The 25,703-nt window shown below is 48.4% G+C and overlaps 1 protein-coding gene across 1 annotated transcript in view; it reads left to right on the forward strand.

The window, feature by feature from the left end:
- LOC311512416 (IgGFc-binding protein-like) overlaps positions 1–25,703 on the forward strand; it is a 133,643-nt gene that overhangs the window by 81,446 nt on the left and 26,494 nt on the right. Inside the window, 14 exon segments of the mRNA XM_084613629.1 lie at positions 272–413; positions 1,225–1,565; positions 3,257–3,830; positions 7,124–7,701; positions 8,190–8,760; positions 9,487–10,085; positions 16,182–16,755; positions 16,991–17,184; positions 18,386–18,527; positions 20,339–20,506; positions 20,508–20,659; positions 21,103–21,676; positions 23,283–23,611; positions 24,146–24,731. Coding sequence (XP_084469755.1) covers positions 272–413; positions 1,225–1,565; positions 3,257–3,830; positions 7,124–7,701; positions 8,190–8,760; positions 9,487–10,085; positions 16,182–16,755; positions 16,991–17,184; positions 18,386–18,527; positions 20,339–20,506; positions 20,508–20,659; positions 21,103–21,676; positions 23,283–23,611; positions 24,146–24,731 — 5,524 coding nt within the window.

Genomic DNA, 25,703 nt, shown 5'->3' on the forward strand with positions numbered 1-25,703 from the left:
AGATGGGAGGTTAAAACCTAGGCATTGTCCTGTCCCTCAGCCAAATTCTTAGCTCTTTAGAAAGCCTCTCTCTTTAATGTTAACAGAAATAATATTAGAATCATAGAATATCAGGGTTGGAAGGAACCTCAGGAGGTCATCTAGTCCAATGACACAATAGTTTTTCACATGCCTCACCACACAGCTCTGAGTTTAGCACCGCCAGGAATTATTATAAATCACTATTTCCACTTACCTTGCGTTATTTCCTCCTTCCCAAACATCCCATCAGCCCAGTGAGACGGTCCTGAGAAATGAGTGCCAGCAAAGCTGCACCTGCGTTCCTGCCCGAGGGGTGACTTGCAGAGCTCACAGCTGCACCAGTGGAGAAACCTGCCAGATCAGAGACGGCGTCATGGACTGCATCGGCCAAGGTAAAGGAGAGTCACTGATTGAAACATGACCCGAGGGGTTATTCCATAAGCAGTGAGTAAAGTCATTTCAATTATGTCTCCTCACCCTTCTCACTCTCTCTCTCCCCTTTTATTTAGCCTGGAACCCTGATCCGTAATATTACAGAATTTTGACTTGAAAAATGGAAACACTTGTTGGAAACACTCGTCTCTGCTGCATCCATCTTCTGATGTGCACAGCAGAGCCAAGTGGGCAGCTGTCAGGGGGCTGATTACACTCGTAGGTCTTCTCCCTGGCTGTAGCCTAGGAGCTGCTCTAAATTGGAGCCCACTGGCTGTGGGGGCCATCAGTCAGCTGGGCACTGTCAGTGCCCATCACATCCCAGCCACAACCCTTTGCCTGATCGATGCCGGCATCATGCCCACAGGTGTTGAACCACCTCTGCCGCGCATTGCGGGGAAGGAGACACAGGATCTTGTTTTGCTGTTGTCACACACATGCAGAGATTTCCTCAGCATGGGACTCGCGGGAGGTTTGTGAATGATGCAAAGGAAGTGTGTATGGGGATAGGTTTCAGAGTAGCAGCCGTGTTAGTCTGTATTCGCAAAAAGAAAAGGAGTACTTGTGGCACCTTAGAGACTAACAAATTTATTTGAGCATAAGCTTTCATGAGCTACAGCTCACTTCATCGGATACGTACATAGAGGAAGAGAGACAGAGGAGTGCATGGTGATAGATATAACGTTGACTGTGGGGGGAGAGATAGAAAGATAGATAGATGTTACTGATTAGTCTGCTGTTTCTTGTCTTTCTATTGTCTTTCCCCACTAGTTATTCCAAAGCCATCCTGCAGTGTGGTCCGCTGCAGGGAAGGAACTATTTGTAAGATGATAAATGAGCAGCCAAAGTGTGTGCCAGTCTCTCGGGGCACGTGCAGGGCCAGGGGATACTTTCATTACCACACCTTCGATGGCCGGGCGTATGATTTCCATGGCAACTGCACCTACACCGTGGCCAAGACCTGCAGGGATGCCTCCGGCCTGTCCTCCTTCCATGTCATGGCCAAGAGCGAGAACAGTGGGAACACACAGGTTTTCTACATTGCGTCAGTGACTGTCCAGGTGGATGGAGTCACTGTCACAGCAGACAGGGCTGAAGCCGGCTTTGTGTGGGTGAGTGCTGGGCGCGCACGTCCACCCTACTCCTATATCCACCCTGTAGGCTTTGCTAAATAGAGGGCAGGATACTGCAGCTCCCACCACTGATGGGGCATGTTGTGGGTAGGAAAGAGCAGGCAAAGGAGAGTGGCTGGGAGCTGATGGGCCCTGACAGTGCCCAGCTGGCCAATGCCCCCTATGGGTCCACAGCCAGTGGGCTCCATTTAAAGCAGCCCCCAGGCTACGCCCAATGTAGACAAGGCCCAGTGTGGTCAGTAGTTAGGCTACCTTTCCAATGAAGTAATCCAAGGCATTGCAGTGGGGCGTCTTGTTGAAGTAGTAGGGTGTGCTCTGCTGCTGAGTCAGTGCTGTTCCTTAAGTCCCAACACTGTGCTAGCGGATGGGTAGGCTTCCTAATAGGGGGCACCCTGTGCTCGGAGTCAGTGCCAACACCAATGGCCAGCAGCCACTGTGTTGAGCTGCAGGGAGCAGGGTGGGTCACCTAAAAGGGAACATTGTCCCGGCAAGTCATTGCTGACCCCAATGCCTATCTAGCAGGTGCTGTGTGGCAGGGAGTGATGTGGGGAGCGGGTCAGTCGAGGGCGCTATCCCTCAGGGTCACAGCATGGCACTACAGGGTGCTGTACTGAAAGGTGTGGGGTGCCTGACTCAGTGTGAGGAGCTGTCAGCTCTGTCTCAAGCACATGGGATCTGCATGCCAGATAAAGTGTAGACCTGAGCATTTGGTCATAACCTATCCCCAGTGCATCATTCAAGAGCAGGGCCAGTATTTCAGCTATTGCGGGCAAATCCCAGCTCCGCTGAGTCCATCCTACCACAAATTCCCCAGCAGTTTCTAATGTAACAGGGATCCCTCTGAGACCCCACCTGAGGAGAATCCCCACTCCTGGATCCGGGAGGACATTGCCTGAACTCTAAGATATGGGGAAACTGAGGCACATCTAGGCAGCTCAGGGTTCTGCCCTACAGAGCCTGCTCCAACCTGAGGTACCTCAGGGGCCCTGGAACATTGCAGACAGCTCCTTGAGACCTCTTGCCCCTCAGGTGCTCCTCCTAAGGGCTCTCACCCATGCAGCACTGTTCCCACAAGAGCCGCTCCCTAATGGTTCTAACCAATGCAGCCCCCATCCCCTAGCGTACTTCCCACTCATTCGAATCCTCACTCCTTTTGTCTACAACAGGCTACAACACAATCATGGATATAATATAGGACCTGTTTGGAAAAATCCTATGAATAGCAATGGGGCCAAATCACAATTTCCAGTGACTCTGGACACAAACTGGAACCAAATTTGAATTAAAACATCACATTAGATAGAGCTGGCCTGAGAAAACTAATTCCATTGGCAGAAAGATTTCAATATTTTGAAAATTAGCTTCATTCCAATATGGAATGAAACTCATAAATTACAACGTTTTCTGTGAAGACAAATGGAGCCCCAGCTCCAGGTCAGTCCACCCAGCAGGCTGCTGAGGAGCTGGTGGCAGGAAAAAACAGACAGGTTTTGAAATTGGCCTTGTTTCCATCAGAACTCCTTGGAAAAGGAACAATCTTCTCAAACCCCTTTTGATTTTGATGAATAGGCAAATACTAGTGAAAAACTATATCAGAGTAGAGCTCAGTATGTAAATGAGAGACCTGTGCACTCGATTGTGACCTTTGCCCTTTCTTTCTCACTGCAAAGATGAGTAACACCAGGGCCCACTTACCCATCTCCCTGAACAATGGGACCCTTCGGCTCTATCAGAGCGGCACCTCCCTCGTCCTCCGCACCGACTTCAACCTCAGCATGTCCTATGACTGGAACAACCACCTGAGGGTCACCGTCCCTAATGACTTCTACGACAGCCTGTGCGGCCTGTGTGGCAACTATAATGGGGACCCCTCCGATGACTTCTGGACCCCAGACGGGGACCTGGCTCCCAGTATCGCTGCCCTGGGGAAAAGCTGGGCAGTGGAAGATGGGGATCAGTTTTGCTGGCACGATTGCATTGGAGGTTGCAGGCCCTGTGCCGCCAGCATAGCCAGAAAGTACAAGGAAGAGGCCTCGTGTGGCCTGATAGCCAAGGTCTCAGATGGGCCCTTCAGCCAGTGCCACACCAAGGTGGATCCTACAGTCTACTTGGACAACTGCGTGTACGATCTGTGCCACAGCGACGGCTACAGGAAGGCCCTGTGTGAGGCCTTGAAGGCCTATGCGGACGCCTGCCAGCTGGAGGGGGTCAGGATTGGGGAATGGAGACAGCTGGCCAGATGCCGTGAGTACAGATTTGTATGCCAAGGTTTATGGTCCGCTGGTTAGACCGGGGAGCCTGGGGCTCAGCACTCTTGAGTTCTAGCCCTGGTGTTGGGAGGGGGCGTGATCGAGTGGTTTGGGATTGAGCAGTGATTGGGAAATCAGGACTCTGGGTTCTGTTGTACCCACAGTACTTGTCTGTCTGGAATTGCTAAGGTGCCTGTCACTTGGAGTATCTAACGTCCACTGATTACACATGGGAGCTGGGGTAAGATGGTGACAGTTTAAGACACTCATAGAATCATAGATTCTAAGCCAGTGGTTCTCAACCTATTTCCCATTGTGGGCCGCATATGCAGCTCTCTAGGTGTTATATGTGCTGCATCCACACACTATATATACTACCTGTATGGCCTAGAGGATGTCACATGGGCCACAGCGACCTGTGGACTTGGGTTGAGAACCACTGCTCTAAGGTCCGAAGGGACCATGATGTTAATCTAGTCTGACCTCTTGCATGTTGCATCCCACAGAACCTCGCCCACCCACTCCTGTAACCGACTCCTAACCTCTGGCTGAGTTACTGATATCCTCAAAACTTGATTTAAAAACTTCAAATTACAGAGAATCCGCCATTTACACTTGTTTAAACCAGCAAGTGACCTGTCGCTCAAGATGCAGCGGAAGGCAAATAATCTCTAAAGTCTGCCAATCTGACCTGTGGGGAAAATTCCTTCCTGACCTCAAATATGGCAATCAGCTGGACCCTGATCACGTGGGTGAGACTCATCAGCCAGACACCTGGGAAAGAATTCTCTGTTGTAACTCAGAACCCTGCCCATCTAGTGTCCCATCACTGGCTGTTGGAGACATTGCTGCTACCACTCACAGATCAGCTACATGCCATTGTGGGCAGTCTCATCACACCATCGCTCCATAAACTTATCAAGCTCAGTCTGGAAGCCAGTAAGGTGTTTTGCCCTTATTGCTCCCCTTGGAATGCTGTTCCAGAACTTCACTCCTGTGATGGGTATCATCTAATTTCAAGGCTAAACTTGTTGATGTCCATTTGTTTTTGTGTCAACATTGGCGCTTAATTTAAGTAACTCCTCTCCCTCCCTGGTGTTTAACCCTCTTATGTATTTATAGAGAGCAATCATATCTCCCTTCAGCCTTCTTTTGGTTAGGCTAAACAAGCCACGCTCTTGTGAATCTTGTCTCATAAGTTAGGTTTTCCATTCCTTGGATCATCCTAGTCGCCCTTCTCTACATGTATTCTAGTTTGAATTAATCTTTCTTAAACATGGGAGACCAGAATGGCACACAGTATTCCAGATGAGGTCTCACTGGTGCCATGTATAATGGTACTAACACTTCCCTGTTGCTTCTGGCAATACCTCTCCTGACTGCATTAGCCTTTTTTCACAGCCGCATGACATTGGTGGCTCTTAGCCATCCTGTGCTCCACTAATCCACCCAGGTCTTTCTCCTTCTCTGTCACTTCCAACTGATACATCCCCAGTTTATAACAAAAATTCTTGTTGTTAGTTCCTAAATGCATGACCTTGCACCTTGCACTATTAAATTTCATCCCATTTCTATTACTCCAGTTTTCAAGGTCATCCAGATCTTCTCGTATGATATTCCGGTCCTCCTCCGTATTGGTAATACCCCCCCAGTCTTGTGTCATCTGCAAATTTTGTTACTGCACTCCTACTTTTTGTGCCAAAGTGTGGCCAAAATGTAAAATAAAATTGATCCCAAGACCAATCCCTGAGGAACTCCACATTAACCTTCCTCGAACCTGACAATTCACCTTTCAATATGTCCTGTTGTAGTACCCCCTTTAACCAGTTGCTTATCCACCTTACAATTCTTATATTAATCCCCATCTTCTCCAATTTAACTAATAATTTCCTGTATGGAACAGTATCAAATGCCTTACTGAAATTCAGGTACATAAGATCTACTGCATTTCCTTTGGCTAAAAAATCAGTTATCTTCTCAGAGAAGGAGATCAGGTTGGCCGGGCATGATCTACATTTTGTAAAACCATGTTATATTTTATCACAATTACCATTTACCTCTGTTTCCTTATTGCTTTCTTTTTCAAAGACCCGCATACAACTGAGATCAAACAAACGGGCCTGTAGTTTCCTGGATCACTTTTCTCCCTTTCTTAAAAATAGGACCAATATTAGAAATTCTCCCCCAAGTTTACAGATTCATTAAAAATCCTTGCTATTGCGCTTGCAATTTCATGTGTGAGTTGCCTTAATATTCGTCGATGGAGATTATCCAGGCCCCCCGATTTAGTCCCATTAAGCTCTTTGAGTTTGACTTCGACCTCAGATACCATAATTTCTGTTTCCATATACTTGTTCCCATTAGCTATCCTGCCACTACCCCAAAACTCTTCATTACCCTTATTAAAAACTGAGGCAAAATATTCGTTTAGGTGTTGGGCCATACCTGGATTATCTTTAATCTCCACCCCATCCTCAGTGCTTAGTGGTCCCACTTCTTCTTTCCTTTTTATTTATATGCCTATAGAAAATTTTACTCTTGGTTTTAATTTCGTTTGCGAGGTCCAACTTTGCTTGGCTTTTGGCAATTCTCACTTTATCCCTACACTTTCTGACCCTCAACAAGTAGCTTTCCTTCCTGATCCACCCCTTCTTCCATTCCTTGTAGGCTTTCCGCTTTCTCTTAATCACCTGTTTGAGACTTTTGCTCATCCAGCTTGGTCTGCAATCCTTCCCTATAAATTTTTTCCCCTTGCTTGGAATGCCGACTTCAGATTGTTTCTGAAACTCCAAGCCTCCTTCACATTCAGACCCTTGAGTTCTTCAGTCCAGTCTACTTCCTGGACCCTAACTAATACCCTTATTTTTTTAAAGTTTGACCTTTTGAAATCAAGGATCCTAGTTGGAGATCTGTTTTTGTTTATCCTTCCATTTAAACTGAACTAGTTCATGATCACTTGAACCCAGGTTGTCACCTACCACCAGTTCTTCTACAAGGTCCTCACTACTCACCAAATCTAAAATGGCATCACATCTTGTTGGTTAAGTGAGTGTTTGGTGAAGAAATCTGTCAGCTATCCCATCCAGGAAAATCTGGGCCCTAACTATTATTGGTAGTACTTTTCCTCCAATCTATATCTGGGAAGTTAAGATTTCCCATAATCGCACAATTCCGAACAGTATTTATTTCATTATAGCCCCACAAGATACATCCCCCTCTGTCTATTTTAAATACTGTTTTTGCTTGGAGAGAACTTGCTGCTAAATCTGTTGGTCCTTCACTCCCCAGCCATGGAGTGCCCCCTGGAGAACAGCCAGTACCAGCTCTGTGGAACAGCCTGCCCAGCCACGTGTGTGGACCAGTCAGCCCCCAGCAGCTGCCAAGACCCCTGTGTGGAAAGCTGCCAGTGCAAGGACGGTTTTGTGCTGAGCCAGGGCAAATGCATCCCCAAGAGTGGCTGTGGGTGCCAGTTTGAAGGACGCCCTTATGCCCCCAATGAGAGCTTCTGGGTCGATGAGGTATGTGGGACACGGTGCATATGCAATGCAGCCACTAGACAGGTCGAATGCGTGGCTGCTACGTGCAAACACTCGGAGAGGTGCGGGCTAGTGAACGGCGTACGGGGCTGTTACCCCTCCAGCTATGCCACCTGCTCTGTGACAAGGAATCTGCACTACACCACCTTTGATAGACAGAGATACGACTTCCAAGGCACCTGCCGCTACCAGCTCACGGCCCTGTGCAAGAAGGCGGAGGGACTGGTGGACTTTGAGGTCTACTTCCAGGAGAACAATACCGCTCCTCTACAGATCAAGGTTTATCAGACCAAACTCAGGATCAGCAATCAATTCCCTGGGAAAGTCCTGGTGAGTTTCTCAAATTATCTCTAGTCTCTCTAAAACATTTCTAGAAAGTCACCTGTGCCATCAACACAGGTTACAGACAGTGCATGGAAGGACTGTGAAATATAGAATGAATGGGAACTGGATTCTTCTACGAACAGGGAGCCGATGGAGATATTTAAGGATTGGGGTGCTGCCATTTCACTTGAGATGGGTCAGAAAGTGTCAGTAGCAACCAGCGTTTGTGGGAACCTGGGGAGCTGGGGCTCAGGTAGCACAGAGAGGAGGGAACTGCAATAAAGCCAGAGGTAATGAAAGTCTGGTTGGAGGATCCTGCCCAGTCTGGAGAGCTGAGATTCAGGCAGGTTGTAGGGAAGGGAGCAAGGCAGACTGGACAAAAGTTAAACAGAGGTGGATTTTTATTATAATTATGGGCTGGAGCTCTGTTCTGGAGTGAGAGGCTCCACCATGAGCGAGCGATGTTTCATATACTGAATGATTTGCTCTTACAGATGAACGGTTTCCTGATTAACCTTCCCTTCAACCTCAATGATAAGAAAATCACTGGGTATAGAAAGGGCTGGGCCACGGTGATCCAGGCAGACTTTGGACTCACTGTTACCTTTGCCGGGTGGTCAGGACGCATCACGGTCACTCTGCCAGTCACCTACACGGGAGCCGTGTGTGGTCTGTGTGGCAACTTCAACAGGGACAGGGAGGATGACTTGCTTATGAGGGATGGCACGCTGGCACCAAGCCCAGTCAGCTTTGGCCAGAGTTGGAAGGTGGGCGACCTCCGGGGATGCTCTGCAGTAACAATACCACCATGCGCAAGTGTAGAGGCTATTGAAAAACAACAACGAGGTAGCAGAGGACAGTGTGGGCTCATCCTAGACAAGAATGGCCCCTTCAGAGGATGTCACAGCAAAGTGGACCCCCATGGATACTTCGTAGACTGCGTGTACGGCTATTGCGTCCTCAGTGGGCGGGAGAGTAACGTCTGCCAGGCCGTTGCTGGCTATTCCGAGGCATGTCAGGAAGCTGGAGCTGTGGTGCATCCCTGGAGGACTACGAAGTTCTGCTGTGAGTCGCCTCTGTCCACTACTGATTGCCCCATGGGGCTTGTTAGTTTTTGTTGGCCGGTAGTTGTTGATCTAAATGCTCAGCTTATCCTGTTCTGCAGAATGTTTCTTAAGTGACAAAGAAGCCCTCTCTCCAAACGATGGGTACAGTCATAGGAGCTGCCCCCTCACCATGCCCTATCAATATGCTGCACCCCAGGCCAGAGAGGCACTGTCTGGGAATGTAGTAGTTCCCTCCATGGTCCATCCAGTCCTTGGCTTCCCTGCTGAGACTGGACATAAGCAGATCTGGGACTCAGTGGAGTCTTAGTAATTGAGATGTCGGTCCATTAGGAACTAGTGTGGGAACCCACCAACTCATCTCCCATAAGCCATCACCTGGGAGTGAGTTTTACGCACTACTGACCTGGACTCAAAGCAAAAAGCTAGTGGTGAAAGCTCTACAGAACAATTCCAGGCCCATGAGCCCTCCACTCCCTACACCCTGATCTTGGACCAGATTAGAAGCCTAACCCTTGGAGAGAGATTGTCTATATCCCATTACCTGGTGTCTCTGGGGCACCCAGTCCCCAGACCTGGGACCGAATTAGAGATGTTGCCCTTTTGTTAATTAACCAAACTAAGGAAATAGAAAATTAGGAGCTTGAATGAAACTGCATGTTCTGTGATGGTTCATTGCGCATATTGCTTAGGCACGATGTGAGCTAACTCTTTGTTCTAATTACAGCTCCGTCCTGTCCCCCAAACAGTCACTACGAATTCTGCAGCAGCAGCAGCTGCGATCTGACATGCAGCAACCTCTATGCCCCGGTGCAATGCACGACCCAGTGTAAGGAAGGCTGCGTGTGTGACGAGGGCTTTGTTCTCAGTGGTGACCACTGCGTCCCCTTTTCCCAGTGCGGATGCCTCCACAGGGGACTTTACTACCAGGCCGGGGAGACCTTCCACCCGAGCGGTTCATGCGAGGAGCAGTGCGTGTGTCAGGCTGGTGGGGAGGTTGTGTGTAAGGCATTCTCCTGTGGCACTGGTGAGCAATGCAGGGTGGTGGACGGTGTCCAGAAATGTCACCCATTTGGATCTGCGACCTGTTCTGCCTCTGGCCATCCCCACTACCTCTCTTTCGACGGGGTCCCCTTTGACTTCCAAGGCACCTGCACCTACATCCTGGCCAAGACCTGCACCGATGCCAGTCACCTTACACCATTCACTATCAGTGTAGAGAAAGAAGATTGGAGCACCAGGAATGTGTCCATGGCCAAGCTGGTATCCATCCAGGTGTATGGGATCACACTCACCCTACTGCAGAGCAAACAGGGGCTCATCATGGTAAGTCCTTCTTCGCTTACTCTGGCTCATCATGGTAAGTCCTAGATCATTCTTGATTCCTTTTGGACAGGAGAGATTCTCTTCTCTTCTATACTGGTTTGTTCTCTTGTGGCCAGAGGTCACTCTATAGGTGGCCTTCCTCAGTTTACCCTCTTGGACCTCTGAATAACTTTTACAACTTTTAATAATAGCAGCCCTCCTAGGGGTCTGGTTTGTTAAATTAACACACATTATGAATAAAGTTTTCACACCCACCCATTTACCTCTTTATCTGGTCACTCCCAGTCTTTTCCTGCCTGTCTTCTCACTTCCCAAGTTGCAGGTTTGCCTGCTGGAGCGTACTGGTCTGCAGCAGCCTCTGCACTCTCTTCTGTTTTCCCTGAGAATTCTTTGTGCTGCGCCATCAGCCTGGCTCCCACCATCTGCTCTTATAGGGGAATCATGTGATTGGTGTGCCTACTTAGTAATAAGGGTTGGCTGACCTCAGGCCACTAGCCCTTAAGGGGCAAGCCACCCTGTTACAAGGTTCTTATTCCATGCTCATCACTGGAGTATTTGAGCATCTTCCAGTAATATACTAAGCAATGTGACTCACTTCTGTCTCCTATTTGTTCTCTCCTCCTCTCCCCAGGGGAAGTTGTATGTTCAGTGGGGTGTTTTGTTGTGGATTTTTCTTAACATTCCGCTCCCTCCCCCGAGCGTTCTGCGTTTTTGCTCAGGGCCGGACTGCAACATTTTGGCACCTGAGGCGGGGAGCTCAAATGACACCCCCATACCCCGTTGCTTGGGCCAAAACTTTGAAAGGTCTCAATTCTGCCCTCTTCCTGTTCTACTCCTCTCATAGTACTGCTCTGCTACCTACCCCAATAAAGGAGAACTAACAACTTAAAATGCCTTGTTCAAAAATGTTAAGTAACACTTAACTTTCAAACGTCTGAACAGCAAATGTAACTTTTCTTGTCTGCATAGTAAACACTGGCATTTTTATCTGTTTGAATAATCAAAGTGGTGCTTTCCGTGCCTTCTTGGTTGCAAAGATTTGAACTGCTTCCTGAAGGTCTGGGCCAGCTCATGCTCTATTGAGATGGTTGCAAGGCCGACCAGCCTCTCCTGTGTCATTGTGGAGCGTAGATGTGTTTTTACGAACTTTAGCTTGGAGAAGCTGCGTTCTCCACTGGCAACTGTTACAGGAAGTGTTAGACGTATGCACAGAGCAACAAAAGCATTTGGAAAGAGAGTGGTCATCTTATTTGTGCACATAGATTCCAGAACAGTCTTTGGAGTTGATCCTGCTGAAATGTATCTTGAAAGGGCTTTCAGTTCATCACCTAAATCACTTGCATCAATATCACGCATGTCATCATGTGTCAACACTGTCTCTAGTGCCCTGCATTGCTGGTGTAGATCTTCTTCAGACATAGTAAGGAGTTTTGGAATATCATGCAACATCCCAAATATACTGCTGTGTTCCTTGAGCTGCATGAAACGTTCTTCAACTGACTGTATTGAACAATCTAGCACCTGTTTAAAGAATTCAACTTTGAATTGTTGTTTGGGGTCTCTTATGGGATTATCCTGTGCCTCGTAATCAAAATGTCTTTTTCTTCGGTGACTCTTGTGTTCTTGAATGGGTGGGAAAATAGCTTTAGTGTGAAGTTCCTCTGCCAACTTCTGCGCACTCTTCAGAATGTTTTGAAATCCCTCATCTGACTGGTAAGACTGTAGGTATGACTTTGCTTTGTCCAGTTGTTCCATTGCTCCAGATATATCAAGGTCAACACCTTGGAGTTTCTTGCTTACAACATTTATTTCAAACAGTATGTCATGCCACAACACTAAGCCACACAGAAATTTGAAGTTATATATGTTTCTGGTGATTCCATTTCCCTTTGTCACTGTTCTCCCATGAACAGTTCCTGTCATAGCATTATCCTCCATAATGGCAACTATGGCATCATCTATCTTCCCAGTTTGGTGTTTGATAGGCTTTATTGCCTCCATTCGACTTTCTCATTGTGTGGCACTCAGTGGTTTCAGTGTCAGAGAGGATGTTTCCAGATGTTGCTTCAAAACTTGCCATCGATGAGTTGATGCAGAGACAAATACATAGGTGCTTTGAATTACATTAAAAAATTCAGCAGCCTCACTAGAAGCTGATGCTGCATCACTGACCACCAAGTTCAGTGAATGAGAACTGCATGGGACAAAAAAAGCTCGAGAGTTTAACTCTCGAGTCTGTGTCTGCACTGCTCTGTTCTTTCCTCTCATGTTGGCACCATTGTCGTAGCCCTGACCTCTCATGTCAGCTATTGCAATTCCCGTCTCTTCCAGCTTTTTCAGAAGCACATTTGTCAAATGCGACATCAATGTCAATAAATTCTAGAAAATGCTCTCTGACAGTCACCATTGCAGGGACATTTTCACTCGGTTCTGTTGTTGTTACAAAACGCACCATTAATGTCATTTTTTCTGTATGGCTGATGTCAGGTGTACAGTCCAGAATAACAGAGTAATATCTTGCTGACTTCAGATCTGCTACAATCTTCTATTTGACTTTTGTTGCCAGTAACTGGATGATCTCATTTTGAATTGTTTTTCCAAGGTAGTGGTGTGTGTACATTTCTTGGGTGGTGACTCTTCTTAGATGCTCCTGGAGTACAGCATCAAACTCAGCCATCAGCTCCACAATTTTAAGGAAGTTTCCTTTGTTTGGCACACACAGCTGATCTGAAGTGCCATGCAGTGCTAGGTTTTGGGTAGCAAGCATTCTTACAATGGCAATGAGCCTTTTCAGAACATTTTGACAGTAAAGAGACTCTGATGCAATCTTCTCTTGATGCTGATCATCTATGGTGGCCTTTAACCTTAGTCTCATCTCAAGCTCTTTCCACCTATGGAATGCTATCTGGTGATTTGCTGCCTTCTTATGGCATGCCAGATTTCTAGCCAGATTTTTCCAGTCCTTTGTTCCTGTAGAACCCAATGTGGCTGGAACATTAGACTGGAAGAGTTTGCAACAACAACAACAACAAAATGCAGTATTCTTGGTTTTGGAGTACATAAGCCATGGCCTGTCCACTTTGTCCCCATTGGGGATTTCACGCCAGTAATGTGTGGGATGGAAACTTCTATTTCCATTGTCTTTGGGGAACTTGAAGTTTTTCACTTGCTGTGGCCCATGCAGTCCCTCAGGCTACTGCTCAAGTGGGTACACAGACCTGGATCATCTAGACTTAAGGAACTAAACTCAGCAGCAGCTGTTTCTTGCACCTCCACCACACTCTTCTCTGATCTACACTTTTCTTCAGGACTGTGCCTGGTTACATCCATTTGAGATGGAGATATGGATGCTGCAGTAGCTGCCAGGTCACCTGCCCTCTGACTAACTGGAAGATCAGGCATCTCCTCACCACTCACATCCTCTCTGGGGCCAGAAGGCTCACCCTGAACATCTGTGTCTGTGTATCTCAGGAGAGCTCCTTTCTGCTTAGATAGAAAAGCTTCCTTTGCTTTCTTTCTTTTTCTGAGTGCTGCCCCAGAGGGGCGTTTTCTTCTTTCACTCCTGACTGCTGTTCTGTGCCAGCGATAGTGGCTCTCAACGCTCAGTTGAAGGGGACAAATAAGCAGGCTGGTAGCAGGGCCTGAGGGAGGGAAGAGATCAGCGTCTTAAGGGCCTAACTGGCTCCTACTACTTCAGTTGACTGCCTGTTCTCCTCAAGTGGGTTCAGGGAAGCAGCAGGAAACCGGAAGCTCCCTGAGAAGCTGGTGTTAACAGTCCAGGCTCCTGGGGGTGCTCGAGAGGTACATAAGAGGCTCCTCCTCCTCTCTTTCCCTGCAGCTCCTGCTGCTTTCTGTTATTCCCGCTCCCCTTTTCTCCTGCCTGCCTGTTATGTCTCTTGTGCCCTCCTTCCTCCAGCGCAGCACTCCACCATCTCTGTGCCTCTAGCGCAGAGAGAATTCAGATTCACCAGCAGCAGACACAATTTTCTACACTCTGGGTCCTAGTGGCCTCCCCCCCCGCCGCCAGTCTGGCACCTGAGGCGGCCGCCTCAGTTCGCCTCATGGTAAGGTCAGCCCTGTTCTTGCACCTCCCCACTTCCTCCCAGCCTCCTGCACACTGTGAAACAGCTGTTCGCAGCGGGTGGGTGGTGTGGGGAGAGTGGGGGAGGCACTGATCTGCGGGGCCTACCAATGGAAGGGAGGTAGTGGGGGAGGGGGGGAATTTGGCTGCCAGTGGGTGCTAAGCACCCACCATTTTTTCCCCATGGGCACTCCAGCCTTGGAGCACCCACGGAGTCGGCACCTATGGTCCCACACCAGATCTAAGGCTCAGCGTCTTGTTACCAGTGATTTTAGCTCTAGCGATGATTGAACAATACAACGGAGAGTCAAATGCTGTCTAGGACTCTCACCGTTCTTTCACTGGGATCTGACCTCTCTACCCCCTGCTTAGCAAGTGAGCTTCAGTTTAGGGGAAACTCCTCAATCAGTCAGGCCTGGGTAAGTACCGTTCTGCTCATACAATCAGGATAACATTTCATTACCCCTCCACTCAAATTTAAAAATATTATTAAAGCAGATGTTAAAAAAATTATATAATACACAGGTTAAGAAAAGAGTGTCTTTACAAGTGATTTGTAACCCCACACCAGCCAAAATTGAGCACTTGGGCAAAGCAGCCCCCTCTACTGAATACCTAGGCAGAGTAGGTATGTTTATGCAAATACCATGTGTTCCTGGAGTCCTTTCCCAAAGCTCATTAAGACCCTGCTTACATATGGTTTTCATCCCCAAAGTGTAGCTGATCTTTTAGATACCCTGGGCTCAGGCCATTGAGTACCTTGAAGATAAGGACAGAGAACTTCAGTGCTCTCTGGAAAGCCAGCATAGGGACAAGTTTGATATCTTCACAGCAGCCGGTGTTGCTGAGGAGATGTGTTGCAGAATTGTGTACCAGCAGAAGTTTTCTAAGTGCTAAGGGCTTCATGTCTGGTTATAGCCTACTGCTGTAATCATGTCAAGAGCTGACAAAAGCATGAGTAACTAAGGACAGGTCATCATCCAGGTGAATGGGACTGAGTCTCATAGCCAACAGGAGATGGTGGAGAGCATTACTCACGGATGCTGCTATGTGAGAGCTTCTTGTGGGCACAGGGAGCATCCTCCAGCTCAGCTCTATCTTCTCTGCTTCCATTCCTGGTTCATAACTCATGGGTTTTTAGGGGAGGGAGGACCTGGTCAAGAAGTAGGAGATAGTTCTGAGTGTAGGTGTGGGCCTGAAGCAGAGCTGCAGGCCAAATGTGGGTGGACGAGATGGGGATGGTAAAGAGAGAGGATCAGGGAGGAGGTGGGTGGTTAGCAAAAGGGGAGCAGAGAGGTAGGCCAGGGTGGTGAGCTTGGAACATATGGACAAGAAGTTTCCTCTTGAAGATTTGTCTCCATTTTTTCTAACCTGGGTATTGACTTTGAACCTAAACTCTCCTTCTCCTCCTAAACCTCCTCTTGCTGCAAATCTGCCTGTCGGCAATGGCATCATTATCCTTCTCTGCCACTGTTTGTACTCAGCCTGTGCTGAAACCCTCCCTCGGGCCTCCATCTCCTCTCCCCTTGACTCTGTGGGTCTCATCAGTACAGCAGGATGGGAGCAGATCGGTGGGGAGTGATTCGAGTGGGAATAGCGGTGCTGATGATCTCTGAGGACCTAACAAAAATCATATTACACTTGCACAAGGGGAACAGCTGAGATGCGGTGAAGTCAGCTCCCAAACAGGTGCATGCGAAGAGCAGGGTAAGGACATGGAGGGAGTGGGAAAGAGAAAGATCAGGAGTGAGGTGAGGGGCAGAGGGAGATATGGGCCAGCATGATCATGCGATACAGTGATCAGGGCTTTTACTGCCTAATTTATTGCAGGCCTGGAACCAGATTCTGATTTGGCACTGGTGTAAATCTGGAGTTATTCTAAAGTGAGATCTGGAGTCATACTGGATTTACGCTACAGTGTCAGTGAGAACAGAATCTCAAAGCTCACTGTCCATAACCCAAACCCTACAGTATCCACTCCCCACAGCTCACACAGGACGCTCTGTCTCTCCCAGGTGGACGGGGTGTCCCACAACCTGCCTGTGATCGTGGCCGATGGGCGGCTCTGGGCATATCAGCACGGCGGGAACGTACTGGTGCAAACTGACTTTGGCCTCACTGTGAGCTACGACCTGGTTTACCAGGCCAGAGTCACCATCCCAGGGACCTACCAGGGCCAGACGTGTGGCCTGTGCGGGAACTACAATGGACGGGAAGATGAGGAGTTCCTGCTCCCCAATGGCAGGACAACCCCTGATGTGGCAGCATTTGGCTCTGCTTGGGAAGTCGAGATCCCAGGAGCATCCTGTACAGACAGATGTGCTGGAAACAGCTGTCCAGTTTGCGAAGAGAAGAAGAAGGACGTCTTCAAAGGGCGCAACTACTGTGGGCTGCTCACAGACCCCAACGGCCCCTTCGCGGCCTGCCACGGTGCGGTCAGCCCCAGCGTGTATCAGAGCAACTGTCTGTACGATGTGTGCTTGGGCAATGGGGACTCCCAGGTCCTGTGCCAGAGCATCCACAGCTACGTGACGGCCTGCCAAGAGGCCGGGGCCCCTATCCAGCCCTGGAGGAGCGCCTCCTTCTGCCGTAAGTGCTGTGATGCTGATGGAGCTCTGGGACACATTGGGGAGGGTCATAATTTCAAGGCATCTCATTCCAAACCTCTGGGTTTCTTCAGAAACTCTTCTGGATGGAAACTAAACTTAAATAAATATCCTGGCCCTCTCCTCCCAGCCCAGCTTTCTTCCCCTTCATGTCTCTGTACCTCTGGTTCATGGGGTGAGATCTTTCCTGCCCTAAATTAATTCTCTCTCTATTTAAGCTCTGACCTGCCCAGCCAACAGCCACTACGAGGTCTGTGCCGACCTTTGCACCACCACCTGCTCTGGAGACATCATGGACTGCCCGGAGACCTGTGCTGAAGGCTGCCAGTGTGACGAGGGCTTCTTCTTCGACGGCCAGGGCTGTGTGACTCTGGAGAGCTGTGGGTGCTTCGAGCGTGGGAGATACTACAAGGTACCTCCCCAAGCAGTCTGGGTCTGATCTAATTTTTGCTCTATCCACATCTTAATCCCTACACTAGCCAGGAATAGGGTTAGCTATAGTGGATCAGAGCTTTGGCCTATCCGGCCTGGCACCCCACTCTGCTAGTACCCAATGCCCAAAGCACCAAGAAAGGCAAGATTATTTAATTCCCTTTGTCTGTTGTAGGGAAACTGAGGCACAGAGAGAGGCAGTGACTTGCTCACGGCCACATAGTGAGTCACGAACAGATGGGAGGTTAAAACCTAGGCACTATTTCTTGCCCTTGGCCCAGTGCTGAGCCCATGAGACAGCCTTTCTCTTTAACATTAAGAGCAAATAATATGACAACAGAACAGATATTTTCACACACATCACCACACATTTCTGGGTTTAGCACTGTCACGGAGTCATTGGGCGATGCTCTGGAACTACTCTATACAAAGCCAGTCAGGACTCTGGGGGAGACTCCTCTCTCTGAGCTACACTGTCTCCAGGGCAAGAAGCTTACACAGCTTTGACCTTCCTGAGTCTGACCTCGGAGCATTCAGCATCTCCTTCCGCACTGTGTGCTTCCTGCAGCGAGTCTGCCAAGGCAGGGCTCCTGGGGAAGCCAGAGAGCCCTGCACCCCAACTCCACAGTCAGACGTGACCCTCAGCCAGCCGGTAAAACAGAAGGTTTAGTAGTAGACAAGAATACAGTATAGAACAGAACTTGCTATTACAGACATCAGTGACTTTCAGCCAAGTCCATCTTGGAAATCCTGGGCCAGATGCCCTGGATTCCCCCTCTTTCAGTCCCCCCACGCAGACTGCCAATCTCCAGTTACCCGACCTCCTATGCCCCCCTTGATGCTCCTCCTCCTTCTCTTTGTCTTGCTCCCTGGGCAAAAGGTGTCAGCTGATCGCATCCCCACTCCTGGGTCTCAGGTTACATGGGTGCAAATAGCTGGGCAGTCTCACCTGCCCTGAGGGCCTCAGCAAAATCACACACCCAATTCCCACCACCGAAGTATTCATGCAGTACACAGGGAAACTAAGGTACACACAGTATTAGGATAGGACACTAAGAATCACATGCAACATAAGAAGATGAATAAAACCCCACTTCATCACAAGCACTGCCAGAAATTATTATAAATAATCTTTTCCCCATTACATTGTGTTATTTCCCCTTTTCCAAACATCCCCTCAGCCCAGAGAGATCATCCTGATGAACAAGTGCCAGCAGAGCTGCACCTGCGTTCCTGCCCGAGGGGTGACCTGCAAAGCCCACAACTGCACCAGAGAAGAAACCTGCCAGATCAGAGCTGGTATCATGGGCTGCATCAGCAAAGGTGAAGGAGAGTCACTGATTGAAATATGCTCGAGGGGTTACCGTGGGTGGAATAACTGGGGTAGGGATGGGAGAAACCAGTTTACCACAGATTATTTATTAATCTTATTTTTCCTCAAGAAATACCCTTCTGCTAACTAACCAGCCTGATCCTGCTTAGCTAATCATAGACAGAGATAGCCAATTTGCAATTCAGCAAGAAGTTTGATTGTTACAGAGGTTCCCAGGGTGCAACCTGGACTGTGGGACTGCTGAGCCCTCTGTCCAACCTGGGGCATAAGCGCGGACTCCATGGGTGCTCTGGGGCTGGAGCACCCATGGGGAAAAATTAGTGGGTGCTCTGCACCCACTGGCAGCCAAGCTCCCCTCACTCCCCACCCCACCTCAGCCTCCTCCTCCCCTGAGTGTGCCACCTCCCTGCTCCTCTGCCTACCTCCCAGCACTTCCTGCCCAGCTGCCGCCAAACAGCTGTTTGGCTGTGTAGCAAGCTCCGGGAGGGAGGGGGAGGAGCAGGAATGTGGCACGCTCAGGGGAGGAGGTGGGGAAGAGGCAGGGCCAGGGCGGGAATTCGGGGAAGGGGTTGGAATGGGGGCGGGGAGGGGTGGAAAGGGGCAGGACAGGGGCAGGGCCTCATGGAAAGGGTGGAGTGGGGGCGGGGCTGGGGCTGGGGGTGAGAGTTGAGCACTCAGGGGAAAGTGGGGAAGTCGGTGCCTATGACCTGGTGTATCCCTCTCACTGTGATGCTTTTGGCAAGCTACAACCTCTGGCAGGTACTACACTTACACAGACATCTACAGGCCGGGACACGCCCAACCGAGTTACATGCATGCTTCTCCTAGCCTTTCATGAACCAACAATAGGGAGGCTCCAGCCAATTCCCCCCAGCTCCCCAGCCTTGCACCTAGGATGACCAGATGTCCCGATTTTATAGGGACAGTCCCAATATTTGGGGCTTTTTCTTATATAGACTCCTATTACTCCCCACCCCCATTCCGATTTTTCACACTTGCTGTCTGGTTACCCTACTTGTGCCCCAGAACAGTACCAGAAGCCTGACCAGTGTAAGTTCATTTCGCAGTCTGCCCCTCCTTCGATGTGGAGAGGACACACACTAGCCTTTATAAACTGAGCTGGTGGACTTCAGAGTGAATCAGCACAAGAACTGAATTGTGGGGAGTTAGGAGGGGAGGGATATCTCTGAGATGAACTTTTCCTCCCACGGGAGTCACAGGCACTTAGCACCTCTTAGCGTTTGACCATTAGCACCTGCAGCTCTCATTGATTTATGGACTGAATTCCCTCTCCCAATGGAATCACTGGGAGTTAGCCAATGACAGGGGTGCTGGAACAGTTTTTACAGTGGGATGCTGAGAGCCATTGAACCAAACTGTAAGCGTTACATACACTGGAATCCACTTCAAGCCAGGAAGTGCAGCAGCACCCCCAGCGCTCCTAGTTCCAGCACCTATGGCTAATGACTTCCGTGCCATAGCAATGCGTTATTGAGGGTGTTCAGCACTTTGCTGGATCAGAGCCATAGGCATTTGTGCATATGCATAACTTTAAGCATGTGTGTAGCCTCACTGATTTCAACTGAACTCACTTGATTAAGTGTTTCGATAGAGTGGAACCAGAGCTTCCAGCAAACCAAGTGTTGTTGAGTATCCCGGACTTCCCAGCTTCTCAGTGTCCTCTGGCTAGCTCAGCTGGTTCTGCGTGAATGCTGTGCCCATGTAAGGGCTGGATCTCCCAGCCTAGACACTGGACTTGAGTTCCCTTCCCTGTTGATATGACTGGGTTTTCTCCTTTCAGATCCCTGCAAAACCCTGAAATGCCGGATCAAGGAGAGATGCAAAATTGAAGATGGCCAAGAGGCATGTGTTCCTGACTACGCTGGAATCTGCCTGGGCTCAGGGGATGCACAGTACCAAACTTTTGATGGCCTGAAGTTTGACTTGCAGGGCACCTGTAAGCACACCATCCTGTGGCAGCGACCCTACCCTGGAGTCCTTCACCGTTGATGAGAAGAATGACAAAAGGGGGAACCAGGATATCTCCTTTTGGCAGGTGACCAATATCTACGTCTATGGGTACAACATCTCCATCTACAAGAGGGAAGTTGGCAAAGTCCGGGTGAGTTTCCCAGCTCAGGGCTCTGTGCCTTTTCTGCTTATAACAAACAGTATTTTTTGTGTAGTATCTCTGACACAAATGGAATCCTAGATGCAGGCGACATGAGCTGAATGTATCATATGGGCAATACAAGTACATAAATGCAATTCGTCTTGTGTGTTTAACATGGTTGTGATAGATAGATAGATAGATAGATAGATAGATAGATAGATAGATAGAGAATTATGTAGACAAATAGAAACTGGTAGATAGCATAGCTAGATAAATACTGTGTTTATTCAGGGAAAGTCACATTGATTTCAGTGATTCTTTTACATGCCACTGGTTAAAGTGACAATGATTTACAGCTGAAATGAGTGGCAAGGTGACAGTTGCAATAAGAACAAGTGAGGATGAAAGATCAATAATACCTATCATAGCTCCCCCATCCTCTCTGTCTCTAGCTGAACAGTGTAATCACCAGTCTCCCAGTGACTCTGAAAGATGGTAAAATCAGACTGTACCAGAAAGACCTCAGCACCATCCTACAGACGGACTTCGGCCTCCAGATCACATATGACAAAAATTGGCATGTAGTGATCACCCTCCCCAGCAGCTATTATGGGGCCACATGTGGCCTATGTGGGAACTTCAACCAGAATCCAGAAGATGACATGACATCATCCAATGGCACCAGAGTCTCCTCCATCGTGGGCTGGGCTGCCAGTTGGAAAGTCCAAGACCTGGACCCCTTGTGCTGGGATTATTGCCAAGACACTTGTCCAATGTGTGATGAGAGCAAGAGAGATCTGTATGGGGATGACAGTCACTGTGGGTTGATCAGTAAAGCACCGGGAGGGCCCTTCAGAGAATGTCAGTCCAGGGTGAGCGCCGATGACTTCTTTGACAGCTGCGTCTATGACATGTGTCTGAATGAGGGGGACAAGAGCATTCTGTGTGAGGCGCTGGAGGCCTATGCAAATGCCTGCAGGAAGCATGGGGTCATTGTTGATGACTGGAGGACGCCATCCAGTTGTGGTGAGTCTGGCAGCTTGGTTTCTTATTGACCGTGGTAGCAGTAGTCAATCTGTTTATCTTGTTGATGAGCATGGGGATGGAAATATCCAGGATCCCTGGGGTACTGGGGTCAGCACTGACTCTTAGGGTAAAGCTCCCTCTAGCAGTCATTGGGCCAAGAGCTAACCCGCCTGGCCCTGTTAGTTAATGAGATCTAAAGCAATCACTGATTCAGGTGGCTAGGGTACATGTACACAGCAGCTGGGAGGCATAATTCTCAGCTCAGGTGGACATTCACAAACTCACTCGGCTTGAGATAGATATCTAAAAATATCAGTGTGGATGCAAAGTCACAGGTGACAGTGTAGGCTAGCTGCCCAAGTCTCCTGTGTATATATACCCTATAAGTGTGATGTATCTAGCAAGCTGACAATGGTGGAGTTCAGTGTTTCTCAGTGTCCATGGAGTATAGGGGGCTGTGGAAATTTTTTGGTGGTCTTCAGAGTGAAGCATCTATAGACAATTGTGGAGTTAAGAGTGGAAGCAGCTCCATGAGATGTTATTCTCCCAGTGAAAAGCATGGGATCTGTAGGTGCTTAAACCTCTCAGAATTTGACTCTTAGCACCTGCAGCCCTTGCTGACTTATGGACTGAAATCCTATTCCCACTGGAGTCAATGGGGATTCACCAATGAATTCAGTGCCACAGAAACAGCTAATTGAGGGTGCTCAGCATGTTGCTGGATCAGAGGCATATGCACTTAGGTACATGAATAACTTTAAGTGTGTGAGTAGCCTCATTGATTTCAATGGAACTACTCACATGGTTAAGTTCTTTGCTGGATTGGGACTATAACTTGCAGCAAGCCAGGTTCTGTTGACTATCATGGACTTGCTACCCACTCAGCATGCAATGGGTGTCTAAGCTGGTTCTGCGTGAAGGTTGTGCTCATGACCAGTTTGGCTCTCCCATGCTATTATTATTGTTATTAATTGATAACCCACAGCTTTGCCACTGACGTTTATTGTTTGAAGGCAAGTCTAAATATAGGTGGGCAATTGTTTGTGTTGTGTTGAGAAATTTTGGAAGGTGGTGAAAGAGGAGTGTGTGTGCTGTGGTGAAGAGCTATGTGTTTGGGGTTATCATGTTCTGACTGTGCTGTTGTGTTGGTGGTTGTGTTAATTTGTATCAGGGGGACTGGCCAGAAGAATTTTGTGATGAATTGTGTGGGTGACAAATGAGGGGTGTGTGTCTGGGGGATCATGTTTGGGGATTTTGTGTTGATTTTTTTGGGCATGTGGACTGCGGTGGAGAGTTTGTGTTAAGTTGTACAGGTGGTGAATCAATCTTTAAAGAACTGTGAGGCAGTTCCCTTATATTGCTGACTCATTACAACCAATGAAATTGTTGAATACAAACTAGGGGTAGCGTAAGGGTGGTGGTTGGTTGAGATACCTCTAACTCACAATGGTCTAGGAGTCTTGGCATGGCATAGCTACATGCCTTACTGCTTTATTATATATAGATTATTATTATTATTTTATTTATACTACTGTAGCATTTAGGAGCCTAGATACTCGACTTGAGTTCCCTGCCATGTTGATATGAGCAAGAGTTTTTCTTTCAGATGTCTGCGAAGCTCTGAAATGCCGGACCAAAGAGACATGCCGGACTGAGGATGGCCACACAGCATGTATTCCTGACTACAAGGGAACCTGCTTGGGCTCAGGGGACATGCACTACCAAACTTTTGATGGTTTGAAGTTTGACTTCCAGGGCACCTGCACCTACACCCTGGCCAAATACTGTGGGAGCGATGCCACCCTGGAGCCTTTCACCATTGATGAGAAGAATGACAACAGGGGGAGCCAGGATATCTCCTTTCTGCGGGTGACCAACATCTACATCTATGGGTACAACATCTCCATCTACAAGAGGGAAGTTGGGAAAGTCCGGGTGAGTCTCCCAGCTCAGGGCTCTGGCACTTTTTGACTTACAAGGCACAGTACTTTTGTGTAGTGTCTCACACAAACAGAATCCCAAACAGATGCCGTCAGCTGAATATGTCATGTGGGCAATACAAGTACATAAATACATCTGATCGGTATGATCTGTATGTTTGAAAAACTTATGATAGCTAGATAGATAGATAGCAAAAACAAGACTTTGTGGCTAGATCGATAGATATTTCAGATAGGTAGAATCTATATTGAGATATAGGGAATTCTGGAAACAGATAGCTTAGGTAGATAGTGAAGCTAGATAAATACTGTGTTTATTCCGGGACTTTGGATTGATTTCAGTTGTTCTTCTTGAGTTAGGAATGGGTAAACAGTGATTTAGGATTTGACCATTATTTTACTTGCTACTGGTTAGAGTGACAATGAATAACAGCCAATATGAATGGTGAGGCTACATTTGGAGTAAGAGCAAGTGAGGATGAAAGAAGAATAATGCCCATCGTGTTCCTCCCCTCCTCTCTGTCACTAGCTAAATGGTGTGATCACCAGTCTCCCGGTGATGCTGAAAGATGGTAAAATCAGACTGTACCAGAAAGGCCTCAGCACCGTTATGCAGACGGACGTTGGTCTCCGGGTGGGGTACAACAAGAACTGGCATCTGGAAATCACCCTCCCCAGCAGCTATTATGGTGCCATGTGCGGTCTTTGTGGGAACTTCAACCAGAACCCAGAAGACGACATGATGTCCTCCAATGGCATCAAAGTCTCCTCCATTGTGGGCTGGGCTGCCAGTTGGAAAGTCCAAGACCGGGACCCCTTTTGCTGGGATTATTGCCAAGAGACTTGCCCAATGTGTGATGAGAACAAGAGAGATCTGTATGGGGATGACAGTCACTGTGGGGTGATCAGTAAAGCACCGGGAGGGCCCTTCAGAGAGTGTCACTCCAGGGTGAGCCCCGACGACGTATTTGACAACTGCATCTATGATGTGTGTCTCAATGAGGGGAACAAGATCATTCTGTGTGAGGCGCTGGAGGCCTACGCAGACACCTGCAGGCACCATGGAGTCACTGTCTATGACTGGAGAACACCGTCCAGTTGTGATGAATCTGGAGGTTGGTATTCTGTCGAAACAGGTGGCAATGGGACTAATCCGACAGTTTACCCTGTTGATGGAGGGGATGGTGAGTGACCTGAGCGTGGGGGTGGGAATATCCAGGTTCGTGGGGCATTGGGGTCTGCACTGATTCTTAGGGTAGAGCTCCCCCTATTCTGCAGGGTTTCCTTTGTTTGGTTAAGTGTACCCTTGTAGTCTCCTCTCAAAGAACTCACAAGCCTGAAAGAATGCAGAAAACAGTGGACGAGAAGTTGGATATGAGTCAACAGTGTGCCCTTCGTGCCAAGAAGGCCAATGGCATTTTGGGCTGTATAAGTAGGGGCATTGCCAGCAGATCAAGGGACGTGATCATTCCCCTCTATTCGACATTGGTGAGGCTTCATCTGGAGTACTGTGTCCAGTTTTGGGCCCCACACTACAAGAAAGATGTGAAAAAACTGGAAAACATCCAGCGGAGAGCAACAAAAATGATTAGGGGACTGGAACACATGACTTATGAGGAGAGGCTGAGGGAACTGGGATTGTTTAGTCTGCAGAAGAGAAGAATGAGGGGGGATTTGATAGCTGCTTTCAACTACCTGAAAGGGGGTTCCAAAGAGGATGGCTCTAGAATGTTCTCAGTGGTAGCAGATGACAGAACAAGGAGTAATGGTCTCAAGTTGCAGTGGGGGAGGTTTAGGTTGGATATTAGAAAAACTTTTTCACTAGGAGGGTGGTGAAGCACTGGAATATGTTACCTAGGGAGGTGGTGGAATCTCCTTCCTTAGAAGTTTTTAAGGTCAGGTTTGACAAAGCCCTGGCTGGGATGATTTAGTTGGAGATTGGTCCTGCTTTGAGCAGGGGGTTGGACTAGATGACCTCCTGAGGTCCCTTCCAATCCTGATATTCTATGTTTCAACCCCCTGCTCACAGCAGGACCAATCCCCAATTATTTTTGCTCTAGATCCCTAAATGGCCCCCTCAAGGATTG

Source organism: Lepidochelys olivacea (assembly GCF_965140295.1).
Source record: "Lepidochelys olivacea isolate rLepOli2 genome assembly, chromosome: 24".
In the NCBI taxonomy this organism is placed as follows: domain Eukaryota; kingdom Metazoa; phylum Chordata; order Testudines; family Cheloniidae; genus Lepidochelys; species Lepidochelys olivacea.